Source organism: Taudactylus pleione, unplaced genomic scaffold (genome assembly GCF_031769625.1).
Source record: "Taudactylus pleione unplaced genomic scaffold, aTauple2 ptg000711l, whole genome shotgun sequence".
Taxonomy (NCBI): Eukaryota; Metazoa; Chordata; class Amphibia; order Anura; family Myobatrachidae; genus Taudactylus; species Taudactylus pleione.
Window position 1 is genome coordinate 9,638,049 of NW_028285113.1, and position 15,083 is coordinate 9,653,131.

The 15,083-nt window shown below is 41.1% G+C and overlaps 1 protein-coding gene across 10 annotated transcripts in view; it reads left to right on the plus strand.

Moving 5' to 3' along the window:
- GRIA4 (glutamate ionotropic receptor AMPA type subunit 4) overlaps positions 1-15,083 on the plus strand; it is a 426,050-nt gene that overhangs the window by 340,070 nt on the left and 70,897 nt on the right. Inside the window, exon 10 of one of the 10 annotated variants that reach the window (XM_088456672.1) lies at positions 1,354-5,246. The exons of the other annotated variants lie outside the window; for them this stretch is intronic. Coding sequence (XP_088312798.1) covers positions 1,354-1,386 — 33 coding nt within the window. The 3' untranslated portion in view covers positions 1,387-5,246. Of the gene's footprint in view, positions 1-1,353; positions 5,247-15,083 lie in introns of those variants that run through there. 10 annotated transcript variants of the gene reach the window in all.

A 15,083-nucleotide genomic window follows, 5' to 3' on the forward strand; every position in this document is an offset into this window, starting at 1 on the left:
AGAATTGGGTTTTACCACTGGGTATCATTTACATTGAATATTTATTTTCCAAACATCCACAATCCAGGTACAAATGGATTTATGTAATTAGCGTAAAATAGGTTCAATACTCTTTGTATTGCAAGTTGACACAGAAAATCAATGAGTGACTTTTATAGACTGGCCATTACGTGTTTGTTTTTTTTCTATTATTCAAACCAGGTTTACGGAATTTTATTATTATTATTATTTTGTTTACTAAATGAAAGGCTTAGTTTCAAAAAAGTTTAATTGATTGAGCATTATGAACAGCATGCAATTATTACAAGATAATCATTTACTGCGTACACACAAATTTGTAATACTGGTTTTAGTAAAAAATTAAATGTGCAAAATGTGGACACTAAATTATGTTGTAATATTACCCATTATATTCTACTGAAAAATAAAAATCTGCATATGAAATATAGTCAATATGTAGACTAGTAATACTTTGTACTTAAAGTACATGGCAATTACTGGGTAGAAAGTTAGTTGCGCAATGTAAAATTGGTACAGTCACTGAGAGTTGATATAAAGACATGCAATTCAAATACTCTGTTCTATTACATGATTAAGGAAATATTCAAGAATCTTAGAGGATCATCTTGGATTTTGGAAATAATTAATAATAAATATCAGTATGTTTATCATTCAGCTAACAAAATATCAGTCTACAATACATAATGCAGCAGAATCCGTTTTCTCAACTTCAGCACCATAGACAGTTCTCTTTACAGTCTGCCAATAGTTACTGTTGTCAATATGAAATATTAATATAATTTAAGTACATTTGAAATCTAGTTAAATGATTTTTGCCTGCTTTTACTAAGCATAGGAGAGCTCAGAAAAAAATTGTTTTAGAACACTGGAACGTGCATCACATTTCTTTATTGTGCAGTAATATCAAGCGTATTTGTCAGCTTCGAAAGTCAGCCCTTTAACTCTGCCCTTTAAATCTGTTGCCAAAACAGGCGGGTGAAGGGTGACCTTTACTTGTCTGGACTTTCCACCACACTTCTCTACCTCCTCTACATTTTTCACCTGCTCTGTTACACTTGACGTTAAAATAAATGTAATTTGAATTTGGATAACATGGTGTTTTTTTTGGTCTTTTGCTGTAGCTGTTGAACAGTTAAAACGTACAAAATGATTGGTTATTTAATGAAACATAATTCTGCTGTTACAGGATTGTCATACACAATTCATTACAGGAGCAGTTAGATTGCATGATACTTTCTAAACACTGTGAGCTATTTGTACGGTGTATATTTTTTTTTCCTAAAAGATTCAGTAATGGGAAATCATACTTCAGTACAGTCCTCCTCTTTTCAGCCTCTGATGAAGAATCCTATTTTAAGAAATTGATCAAGAAAGAACAGATTTCCAAGATCCTGCGACCAATCCTTGCTATGGCTCAAGTATAAATCACCAATATAGTCCAAAAAGTAGAATCTTTATTTTTTTTTATTTTTTTCCTTAAATCTGTAATGTGAGTAAATATTCTCCTGGTTTGAAAAATCAGTCCTTTTACTACTCAAAAAAAAAAAAAGCCTTGAGACCATATTTAAGTAGTACAGTATAGTTCTGGGAGAGTATACATATTCCCTAAAGTTATTAAATAAAAAATGCATTTGAAAGCTAAAGGCTTTCTTTAACATCCCTATCTTCTGTGTTAAAAATAAACCTCTTATGCATTAATAGTACATAAGGTTTTAAAACTGCTGCTCATTCGATGCATAACAGAGGAACACTAAATACACAACATTATATAACATTTTTATTATATCTAAAAATATTTTGATATCGCAATTGAGTTAAATTGTAAAGAATTTCATAAACATTTGTGAGGTAATTATTAGATGCATTTTATTACACAGTGACTATAGGCCTGCTGACAAATTCCAGCCCCATAGTTTGATTCTAAATAAGTGTAATAACACATGTGTAATACCAACATGTTTATTAATCTTTGCATTTTCGTAGTGGTATGTGATGTTTATAGCTTAACGTTTGCCTGCTGCTATATCTTTTCACTTAATTTATTCAATCAAGTTAGACTCAAGTGTTGTTTTCAATAGCATGCAATATTTCAATATTGTACTCTGTTACTAATAGCTTCAAATGACATACTGTGCAGCAATCTATATATTAGGGCAGGTTTTAATTCTCACTGACCTCTGTTTATTGAATTATGATTTGGACCAAACTGTGAAAATTATGCTTTTGGTAAAATTGGTAAGAATTTATCCACTACAATGAAGTAAAGAAAGGGACATATGATGAGCTAGGGACACAAATACTCTGCTGGAATTCAGTTCCTTTGTGAATTACAGATGACCTGGGAGTAATGGGCTAATATACAAACCAATAAAGGCTCCAGGCCAGAATTGAAGCTGGAGACAATTGGCTCTTAGCTCACCCCAAGTGCCCAGGGCCTGCTGTGTGAAACCATTCTCCCCCGGTCTCTTTGCTTTTTCTCTTAACCCCAACTGAAAACTGGGTCAGTTTGACTCTGTAGAAGGGGGGTGTGAGCAGTAGGGCCAATCAGAAACAACATCCAGGTGCACTGCAACTTCTGATTGGTCCTCCTGCTCACACCCCTTCTACAGCCTTTTTTAAAGTCCTGAACAAAATTCAGATTAAGATGGCAATGCAGCTTTTAAAATATGTATCAATTTATTTGTATATAGATCTCAGTCACACTTTTGTCTTATGATACAAGTGGCTGATACTGGATGTCTAACCAGTAATTCCTTCTGTGCCAGTCAGTGTCCGAGATACGCCTTCCCCCAATAGAATATGTCTTGCAAGAAAGTCAATATGTATTTGTCAAGAGTTGGTTAAACCAAGGCAATGTAGGGAAGATCTCAAAAGATTAGTAGACTATCGACCTTTACATGATTAAAGAGGAACGTGCTGGAGTTCTAGACGGTGTGAGCGTGTCCCTGTGTGAACGTAAAATCTGCTTATTATCCTGGGTGTGCAATATATATATATCAATAGGGAGCTGAGAGATTGCAGTGTTTGGCAAGCATCTAACAGACTAATAGGCCATATAGTATTGAACAGTACAGAAATTAAACCAATAAACCATGGTTCCAGAAAGTACAAAATTATAAGAATGTAGGGACACAACCTTGATTCTGCTATGAGGATTTTTAACAACACAGAGGGGACTGATCAGTCCCTTGCTTATTTATTATCAGTTATTTCTATAGCACCATCATCATACCAAGCAGCGCTATACAGAGAATACTGCACCATTCACATCAGTCCCTGTCCCAGTGGAGCTTCCAGTACTAATTCTCTACACCAATAACCTATGCCAGTGGTGTCAAACTCGGGCCCTTCAGCTTTTGTGGGACTACATATCCCAGCATGCCCTGCCACCCTTTTAGCATGTCCTAATAGCAAAACTGTGGCACTGCATGCTGGGATGTGTAGTTCCACTGCAGCTGGAGGGCCCGAGTTTGACACCACTGACCTATGCGCATACATTTTTTTATCAGCAGTAATTTAACCTAATAGAATATATATTTGGTGCATGGGAGGAGCTGGAGTACCCAGAGGATATCCACGCACACACAGGGAGAACATACAGGGCCTGATTCAGAGGTACATGTAATGTCAATGTCACACGCAAGCAGACATTGTGTTCAGTCTTCTCATGCATGCGAGTGGCACTGAGCATGCGTCTATGCTTACTGCTTGGAGCCATAAAATCAATTTGGATGCAAGATCTGGAGATTTCAGTAGACATTCTTGGGTGGTAGCAGGCCAATGCGGGTGTGTTGCAGTCAGTTGAACTGACACAGGTGGCCATGTTCTGATGGATAATCTGTGCCACCATAGGGCTGGTACAATGTTTGATGGTGTGTCCGATGGTACTTCTTAAAACACACAGCGGTAAAGTAGCGCTGCAGCCAGTGGACATCTCTATACAAATACCATAAGCTGTGGCATTAGCAATATGACACAGTCTTGCTGCTGCATAAGACTGATTTGTTGCTGCAATAGCTAGCACCTCTGAATCAGGTCCACAAACCCCACACTCTCATTTTCTTAATGGTTTGGTTTCTGAGGGGTAATTCCTCCCTTTCTGCTAATTGCTTATGGAACAAGCTTTCCGAAATGTCCTCCAATATGCTTCTATATATATTTGCATTTCGCATCCCGGATCAAGTTACACTTTTCCACGTGCACTGTCATGTGGATTTAGGGCCTGATTCAGCTTGGATCGCACGGCTGTGTTCGCACACAGCCGGTCGATGTTTGCGCTCTGCGCATGCATCGCAGTGCACGTGCGCGAACCGGCCGCTGCGATTGGGAATTGATCACAGTGAGCACGCAGTACAGCCGCATAGTGATTGACATAAAGGGTGGAGGGTGGAGAAGGTGGTCGAAGGAACGCAGGCGTGCCTGTGTATTTGAACGCCGTTACAGGCACATGCATAATTAAGCCCCTGTGATTGCATATGCTGGCAGAGGTCTAGATGGCGACAGGAAGTTTAGCAGTTTGTGAGGTAGGGTCGGGTCAACCACATCTGCGCAAATAGTTCCAATGTTACCGATGTTTATGCTGACTTGCGGATGAGAAGTGGTGGTCGTCTTGGTATAGTGGTATACAGTGATGGTCGTCTTGGTATAGTGCTGCGGTTAGCATATTTTCACAGCTAGTGGGTGCGTGCCAACGCAACCGTGCGATCCAAGCTGAATCAGGCCCTTAGTCTAAATATACCCTGTCTGTGTATAATATATAATTTTAGTAAATGTATTGATGGTGTTTTAAAACATATTTGCTTATGTGTAAATGTTTGGTAATAATTTGGTTTGCATTATTCTTCTGTAAAGGATGAATTTACATGAATAAAACTTTGTGACTTTGCTTATTATTAATTGTTGTACACGTGGCTGAGCTCAAAGCGAACCGGTGTTATTGCATTGATTAAAGGTTCCATATTTTGTATCATTTGGTTTGTACCATAATAAATCTTAACATTTAAAAACAAATCAAATCATGTTTTCTATTTTTTGACATGTTCCTGAAACTACACTGCAGATTTGTACACACTGTGCTTGATAAGGTAAATCATGTTTTATGTAAAGTTTAAAGTTGATGAATGTTACTCTTGGAAGTGTACAAATGTTTTTGTATTACTTATGTTTAATTATGTCATGGTCTTAGTTTATATTGGTATTTTCCCTGTTATTGTATTAAAACTGTGTTTCTGTGACAAAGGCGATTTTTCTTCTTTATTTTGTGGAATAGCCTAAAGTGTGCACTATCATCTGTATTATTTATTTTTAGCATTTACAAAGGGTTTGGTGAGTTAACAGATATGCAAAGGCACTCCGCTATACAAAATATTTTTGGAAAGTTCTTAAGGGGTCATCCATTTTCAGATAGCATTAATTGGTTGTTCTGTTCTTATGGCTTCATGTAAGAAATACCTCCCAATATTTGGGGGTCCAGAATCGGGGCAGGAGCTTGGCATCGGCACCTTGGGGGCTTGTCCGTGTTATAGTGAGCAAACCCGCAATCAGCAGTTTTAACAAAAATGCTAAATGCAGGGAAATAGCTCCAAAACTACCTGCAAATCAGGATAGCTGTCCTCGGGACAGTCGCCTCAAATCAGGTCGGTTGGGAGGTATGTGTAATAGCCATGCAGGTGTAAAGTAATTGTCAGAGTTTAAAACAAAAAAACTCTTTTTATAAGACTACTGCAGTCCATTTTTGCATTTCAGTGTCGGATCTATAGATGGCAATTAAGGTGATTTTCAAAAGTACAAAAATGTGGATGTGAAGTACATTTCATTACCCATTATCTGTTTGATGCGTACATAGGTGCCTAGCTAGATTCTGCTTTTGGGACATACCCCAATAAAATCACACTACTTTTGCTGGTGCGGCTGGAAATGTGCATGGTGAAAAGTAAAATCATCCTGCCTAGGTCTACTTTAGGACCACCTACTGTACATCACTAAATTAATCTTTTTCTATACTAAAATACAGCTCATAAAAAACAATAAAAATGACTAAAAATGTTTTTTAAAGTCTCTAAGCAGTTTATTTAATGAGCTGTGATTTGACAAAATTGCTGATTTTCAGAAATATGTGCGTACGATATAAAGCTGCTGAATTTTATTCAATGACTTGTGAAAACCCACAGAAAATCAGCCATTTTTAAAAGTCACGCCTCATTAAACAAACCGTTCGGAGCCAGCAAAATACACTTAAAATGTATTTTTACAATATACATCACTTTTCTGTATTTGAATACTCTTCTGACGTAGGTAAATGTGATCATATATATGCACTTTCTGACATTTAATGCACCGGGATGGTTATAAAATGCAGTCACATTGACTAATTATCAGCAACTACTGAGCACTCCTATTAGTAAAAGGTCCTTTTGTGGGGGAAAGACTCATTCAGACCTGGTGGCAAGCGCTGAGCGCTCGCAACCGGGTTGATGTTTAGACCCTGCGCACGCGCAGCAGCTGTACTGCGCGTGCGCAAGCCCCGGAGCGAGAGAGAAATTCTCTCACTCCGGAGCTCACTACAAAAGGGGCGGCTGTCGATGTTGATTTACAGCTCGACCCGTTTTGTAGGCGTGGCGGGAGGGTGGTTTCACAAACGGAGGCGTTCCTTAAGGAATTACTGTCGTTTTGTGGGTGGCCGCACTGACATCAGCAGTGATGTCAGTGGGGAGCTTCCTGCTTGATCAGAGTAAGACGCTCCCTGGGGCTTGCGGTTGCTGAGACCCAACCTTAGGGTCTCGTCGCAAGCCCCGATGGTCGCGATGGTCTTGACCATCGCGACCATCAACCTGGCCGGTCACTAAAGCTGTGGATGGTAACCCACAGCTTAGCTAGCGACCAGGAGGCCGCACTTCAAACCCCAAGCGGCCGCCCTCATTCAGAGCGATCGCTCGCATTTTGCGACCGCCTCTGAATGAGGGCCTTATTCCCTATGTTGTCATATCACCCAACCTCAGTGTCAGCCTGGGGCATGCTTAAGTCATGTGGCCAGTTACCAGAGGGGGTGTGGCCAGTCACCACAGAGGTTTGGTCAACTAATAGAGGACATAGCCTAAAGACAAAATGGATGCTACAGTGCGCGGTCTGGGCTCCCTCTTACATTTTATATAGTAAATACTGATAAATTCATATGTTTCCTTATACACCTATCTTTTTTGCACCATATTGCGCAAGGCACCTGGCACGACCCAGAGGTAGTGATTCCTGTGCTGTTTCTTATCCCTTAATTTTGCATCTAAGTACGCATATTGGGTCTGGTTTAGAGATGGACACTATGTTGATATTTACGTAGATTGAGAGATGGTTAGACATTGCGCAGGCGTGTATGCTGCACTGCACACATGCAACGATTGAATTGCGAATACAGTCACACAGAGTATTCACTTGCAAAGTGAGTGACCAGTAGTCAGCGTTTGGGGGAGGTAACGGGGAGTGGTTATGGAAACGCAGGCGTGTCGTTTAAACACTGTTTTCCTGGACATCTATACAGATGGGCCAACATCCATCTATCCTCCATGCGATACATGGCGCGGGTCACTCATATCGCCCATGTCTTTTACCATTTTACACATACTGCGCACTTTTTCCTCAGTTTTGCTGCTTTTTCCTTAGTGTTGCTCCCTTACTTGGCTAATAGGGTACTAGGGGCATGATTCCGCATGGATCGCGGCTGCAACAGCGTACGCAGATTGATCGATGGTGCGCACTGCACATGCGTATGCATCGCAGTGCGCCTGCGTGAGTTAGCACTGCGATCACTCGTGCAGAAACAAAGCCATCGCAGAGTGAGTGACAGGAGGTCAGCGTTTTGGGGGTGGTGACGTGGGAGTGGTCGGAGAAACTCAGGGGCGTCTGTCTGTTTGAACGCCGTTGCATGGGCGTGCATAAATTAGCCCGTGCGACGGCATATGCAGCTCATGTACTCACTGCGTAGGCTAGCAATTACTGAGTAAGGTCAGACCTGCTGTAATTGTGCGTGAGGGGCCCATGTTACCGATGTATACGCAACACTGCAAGGTATTACAGATGTGAGATAGCGGCAGTGGGCATCTCTATTCTGGCTGTGCGACACCTTTGTGATTGCAATCATTAGCATATTTTCACAGCAGACCCTCCATGTGTGATCGCAGCTGCAATCGCAATAGAGATCCATAATGAATCCAGCCCTAGGATTAATATTTTGGCGTGTTAAAATTATTATACATATGTATAATAATATATAATCAGTGGTGTCACTAGGGGGTGCAGGCCACACAGGTGACATCATCCTAGGGGGTGACCCCAAAATAGCAGAACTACTCTGCTATTTTGGTGTCCTTTCCTCCCACCTCCCCATCCCGGATGGTGTCACAAACAGCAGTGATTGCGGTGCTGGATGAGGCGCGAGTTGCGTTCATCCTCCATACTGTGCCATGAGAGGCTGGGGGCTGTCCAGCAGCTCCCATAGTGCTGGCCAAATTTGATTTCTATGGAAACCTGTGTTCAGCATGCAGTTGGGTGCCCTGCAAAGCAGTGTTAATAAAAAGACTCAGATTGGCAAACATTAAATATTCATACGACTAGGCACAGTAGCTGCATTATGTGCCCTTTATCCTGGGGATTCAGATCCCCATGACAGTGGTAGTGGGGCCTCCGTGTACTGATCGCACGTTGAGTGCCAGTGTAAGAGGAAAAGGAAATGTAGTCAGATAACCTTTATATGCTCTCTGCTTAGGGAGTATAGCTATGATCTAAGGTGGCTAGGAGGGGGTCCAGCAGTGAAATGAACAAATATCTAAAGGTCACAAAAGGTGAACTCATCCTTCTGAGAAGTGTCTCTAAATAAACCGTTCTGCTACTTAAACACATTTACTTTGCAGAAAGACTTTCCCTGTAATTGGTTAAGTCATAGCTGGTGCTTGTCGCTCATAGGGAATTATATGATAGTTTCCTAGATTAAATATTTCCTATTTTAAGAGCTCTCTATTGTCCTCTTATTACGGTAGGGAAAAATGGCTCATCACCCATTGTCCTGGGAATTATTCAAAAATGTTTTGGAAACAAGGAAACAAGGGTTGAATTAGTACTGAATTCTTTTGGTTTATTTTATATGGAGCGGATAGCAGGGGAAATTGAGAACTACAGCAGTTTGAGGATGGCAATCTGGAACTTAACAGAAGTGGGGCATGGGAGACTGAAGATCATATGTACCTGTGCAAATTTGTTATGCTTAACATTGGACTATGAACAGGTCGCCAAGACATGTAGTGGGCCCAGGAGATACAGAGTGAGGCGGGGCCAAAACCGGGAGGCATGGACACGCCCCTATGGAAAAAATGAATGACAAATACTATGCACGCTCTGGAGGGGGATTTTTTTTCTTCTAATTAGTAATTAGTACCTGCTCTCCCCACTTTTGGTGCCCCTGGTTATCAATGCTAATACTTGAACCTGTTTTTGTATCTTCATTCTACATTAGCGCTCCTATATATGGGACCCTACCATAAAGAGGGCCCTGGGCCACATTTTCCTCTAAGCCCGTGCATGCCTCCTATTTCCCCATATAACTCAGTCCTGTATTCAGGGCCGCCATCAGGGTGGGTACCTCCGGTACTGATGATCCTTGCGGGGGACCCACAGCCTGCCGATGATGTCACCTGTGAAGGAAGCAGTTTGCTGTTATAATGATTGCAGGGTCCCCCTGTCAGTGTCCTGCTGCTGTGTCAGGGGGTCCTGTGTGTCACGCAGAGTTTTTAAAAAATTCCAGAAGGAACGGTGTGCTGGAGTAAAACATTTTATTGTGTATATTTTCCACCAATGAAGTATTTAAGACTTGGACATTAGAAACAAATAATAAATTGTGGTATAGAAGCAGTTCACCATACTATATATATATATATATATATATATATAAATGCACATAAGTAACACTTCTACTGTAAGTAATAAATAAACAAACACATTCTACATCATCAATGTATCCAATAAATGTTCATGTTCTGTATAAGAAAATGAGCAACTACTAAGGGTATTACCACATCCACTTAATTCTAAAAGAGACCAATTTTATGTCAAAAAAGGCAAAACACAAAAAAATAGACTATTCAACAATTTATTTGACCATTTAATTCATGAATAAACCATGAATTTTGCTACAAAAAAAAACACTACTGCAGTCCCTTTGGAAAATATATTGGAATCAATTGTAAATTGATCCAATCAGAATCATTTGGTTTCAAGTAAGTTTTATTTAGTGCAAAGACCCAGGTAGTAGATGATTATTTTATTAATAAAGGAAGATGTAACCACTTTAGAAGCAGTTACTATAAATATGGATCAGGAAGCGAGGCAAGTCTCCCTACAAGACAAAACACATCAGTCCTTTGACTGCTAATCAACGCTGATTGGTCATACTACTAAACAATGACTACAGGAGTAGTGTCAAGTGCAGTATTCAGGTCTGTACCAAAAATTGTGGAAATGTAATAAGATACAAATATGTTAAAGTTCTGGTTTTTCTGCAGGATTTAATGCAGCAATATTGTTAAAGACAAAACCAAGTTGGCTTGGCCTTTTAAAAAAAGATATCTGCTTTAAATCTCTCTCTTCAAAATTCTCCCTCACCATTGACTGTTCAGTAACATCAGAAGGAATGGGATTGAAATTCCTGCTGGTTCAAATCCCGACTGCACAAGCCCGACAGGAGGAGATCCCGACTGGGACTGGTAAGTATTCTAACCTTAACCCCTCCCCCCTAACTCTAGCCCTCCCTTGGTGATGCCTAGCCCTAAAACTCCTGAGGTGGTGCCTAACCCTAAGTGCCTAATCCTAACACCCCCTTCCCGCACCCTAAACCTAACCCTCCCAGGGGGATGCCTAACCTTAGCCTCCCCCCGTAGCACCTAACCCTAATCTCCCATTCCCTAAGTCTAAGCCTAACCCTCCCGGGGGGTGCCTAACCGTAAGGTCCCCCATGGGTGCCTAAATCTAACCATCCCCCCCCCCCAGCAGCTAACAGTTGAGATGAGCCGGACTTAACTCGATCGGTCTGACGTCTGTCTGTCTTCCAGCGTCGGGATTAAGATAGACGCCTATCTTAAATCATGTGTCGGGCTTTAGGTGTCGGTATTTAGACCGTCGGCATTCAGTCCGCCGGTCTAATAACTGCCTCCGCATCAGAAGTGTCAGGAATTGGCTGTTCATTCACTGAATATATTAATATCCTTGAGAGGAGGACATGAGTGATTTTGCTGCCTTTTGCCTCAAATTGATAGATTTACTTCTCATTAGATAACTTAAAGCGGATTCAAATATATTTTTGGGTCCACTGTACAATACCAGCAATTCCATAGTTATATCAATTCAAAAGAAAAACAATATGATATTGGATAAAATCAGTCTGAACATATAAACAGGCTGTTGCCCACGAAGAAATCGCTTCTGCCCACATTTATATGAGGTGTTCTAGTTGCATTGTTTTGCATAGGGGCAGTGTCACAGGAGTGGCCCCTGTGACCAGCAGCGCTATACAGACTGGTGGCAGCAGCAACTTCACCCACCACTTACACCTGTGCACAGAAAACTTAGCCTACACTTCCGGAATGGCCAGGAGGCTCCCGAAAATTGTGTGGCACTCACATCCACCTGGTAAAGTAGGCAAGTCTTCCGTACCTCCCTCCATCGCCAGCACACCCCCGTGGCCCCCCTCACCCACTCATAACCCCCCAGTGGCCGCCCACTCATAGTGCACAAGTGGGCGGTCCGGGGTGGGGGGGTGATGCAATTCACATTGAATCGCGTTATCGTAGCCCCGTCCTCGCTATACAATGCCTGTTTTATTGGCACTGTATAGTAGGGGCGAGGCCATGATGACGCGATCGTGATGCCATGCCCCCTGCTCAGCCCACTTTCCCAACTGCCATGCCACTTCTCTGCCCACCTGGTTGCCCCCTCCTGGAGGAGAGGGCAGCAAAGTCAGCAAGTATGGCGTACAGACTGCTATGTAGCCTATCCTATTCAAGTGAACGTGGGCCCAAAGCACCTCTCCCCCCTCCCCTTACCGGCTGCGTACATCTATCTCGTTGATGATGTCAATAAATCTTGTATTTACTATTGCTCAAGTTTAACTTGACAGATGGAGATGAAACAAAGTGCAGGTTATTTCTAGGAGTTTACACTAAAAAATTATGCAGATTTCATGGAAATTGGTTCAGTAATTCTTGCGCCAACTTGGAACAAACAGACAGACACAACTTTCTTATAATAATAGTATAGATTAAATGGAGTCAGTTGATGACTCTGAGAAAATAGTCACTTTCCCATTTCCCATATATATATACATGTAAAGGTGTGTGTAAGGACAGTGCACAAACAAACAAAAAAATCCCTCAGAATAAATTAATTGTTAAACAAAAAATAAGAAATAAGTGTATACATAAAGTGCAGTAAAGTGGTCAAATAGCATAAAAAAGTCACTGATCCTTGAAATAAAAGGTGGCAGCAGTCTTCTTGAGATCCCGTTTGGCAGGTGGACAAGGTAGTTCTGGAAAGAGGTTAAAAAGACATGCGCCTGATAGTGTAATAGTATTAAGTAAAGTGGCAACCGGTACTGAAATCAAATGTGCGTACCAAAAGAGAAAACTTTAAAGCTTATCTGAATTACAAATTGCAAGGTTCACACTGGATGGTATAGACTCAGGATGTCATCAGCTGGATCACCTTAAAAAGAGTTCATTCAAGCCCATAAGGGAGAGGGATAATATAGTGTAGTATCAGGGCCGAAACTAGGATATCTGTCACTGAGGGCAAGGCAGTAATTTTGCACCCCCACCCTTCCCGTACCTGGATTTTGTCCTTGCTCCACCAAGGCAGTGCGCTAGTCAGACGTCCCTGGTATAGTGACTTACATTATTCCATACACCATGATGCCCATTACACATTATGCCACACACTCAAATGCCTATTACCAAAGTGCCACTTACATATTTGCCCCTGACACCATTTTATGCCCCACAGTAAGGCTGCTAATTACTTTTAAATTACCTGTTCATTGTCAGGGGTTTTATGCTCATTACCAGGGGTTCCATGCTCATTGCCAGGGGTTTCTTGCTAGTTGCCAGGGGTTTCATGCTCGTTGTCAGGGGGCTCATGCTCGTTGCCAGGGGTCTCATGCTCTGGGTTTCATGCTCGTTGCCAGGGGTTTCATGCTTGTTGTCAGGTGTTTCATGCTCGTTGCCAGGGGTCTCATGCTCATTGCCAGGGTTCTCATGCTCTGGGTTTCATGCTCGTTGCCAGGGGTTTCACACTCGTTGCAAAAAAAGAGAAAGAAAGTATTCCTATATCGGGGCACTCACAGAACAAATTTAATTTTATAATATCCCTACAAATACTAACAACAATTCATTAGCACTGATAATTCTAAAACATAACCTTTAATATATCCTTAAAATAAATGAGCGAAATATTTTTATTTTTATATTTTAATATATAGTAAACAATACTATTAAAATTATTATCACACTATTTAGATGTAATTTTTATCTCGTTAGTTCATAACATCGTCATGTTATAAATAACTCTCGGGTGTCTGTATACTAGGGACATATGTTTTATAACTTGTTACATGCACAATATGCAAATGATAGATATATCAAGAGTATTCTAAAAAGTATCACACACGCTGTTGATCTATATTACTTATATTTAATCCTAATAGTCTTTGTGCAGAGGTTATGTTTCAGAATTATCAGTGCTAATGAATTGTTGTTAGTATTTGTAGGGATATTATAAAATTCAATTTGTTCTGTGAGTGCCCCGATATAGGAATACTTTCTTTCTCTTTTTTTGCATATCAATTTTTATTCCTGGGTGCACCCCTCCAACATTAATAAAATAATAGATAATAATTCAATTAAATATTTTCAAATGTATACACTAGGAGGATGAACTTTAAATAATAAGTATAGTTCTGTGCGGAAGAGTAACTTTTTCTTGGTATGTTTCACACTCGTTGCCAGAGTTTCACACTCGTTGCCAGGGGTTCCATGCTCGTTGCCAGGGGTTTCATGCTTGTTGTCAGGTGTTCCATGCTCATTGCCAGGTGTTTCATGCTCGTTGTCAGGGGTTTCACACTCTTAGCCATGGGTTTTACGTTCATTGTTCATTTCACGGGAGAAGATGCAGCTTTTTGCATCTTCTCCCGGCAGCGCCAGCGTTCCCGGCACTTATGGGAATACTATGTGCTGGCCTAACAGACACTAGAGGTCCAGTAGGATCTGTAGCATCTGTCTCTCCTAGGCGGCGGCCATTTTTGGACTGCCGTTTTCAGCAGATTCCACGCAGATGGCTAGTCCGCATGGAATCTGCAGCCCTCAAGCCACCGCGCCCCACAAGCCTCCGCCCCCCCCCAAGCCACCGCGGGGTCTGCAGGGGCTAAGTCAGCCCTTCAGCACCCCTTCAAATCCGGTGCACGTGCCCCTCTTGCCTCCCTATAGTTGCGACTCTGGTAGTATTTCCTTTATATACTGTATATTATGGCAAATATGCATATATATATAATTTGTTTATTCATTTTATTTTCTTATTTTTTGTGGATAAAAATATATTATAGAAATTTGGAGTAACTGTATTAAGAATGTGGATATTATATATGTTTTAGGAATAAGAATATAGCCTCTCTCTCTCTCTCTCTCTCTCTCTCTCTATCTCTCTCTGCATCTTCTGACCTACACAGCATGTATAGGCTATTGAGATTAAATGGAAAGGATAAAGAGTGAATTCTGTGTTGCCTTGGAGATTCACAGAGCTGAGTTCACTATTTCTCATCTCTAGTCTCAGCTGAACAGGTTAAATTGGAGTGAATGCTAAGCCCTTCATGCCTACTGATTTAATTCCCTATATTGCCATTCCAGTAATACAGACACGAATGTGCCTTTCACGCTCTGTATTCCTCTTGCATAACAAACCTAAGCATTTAAGTCAAGCAGAAAGTTCAAAGCTTACGTTGTGTATCTGTATCTGCCTTTACGATCAGCATTTAGTAT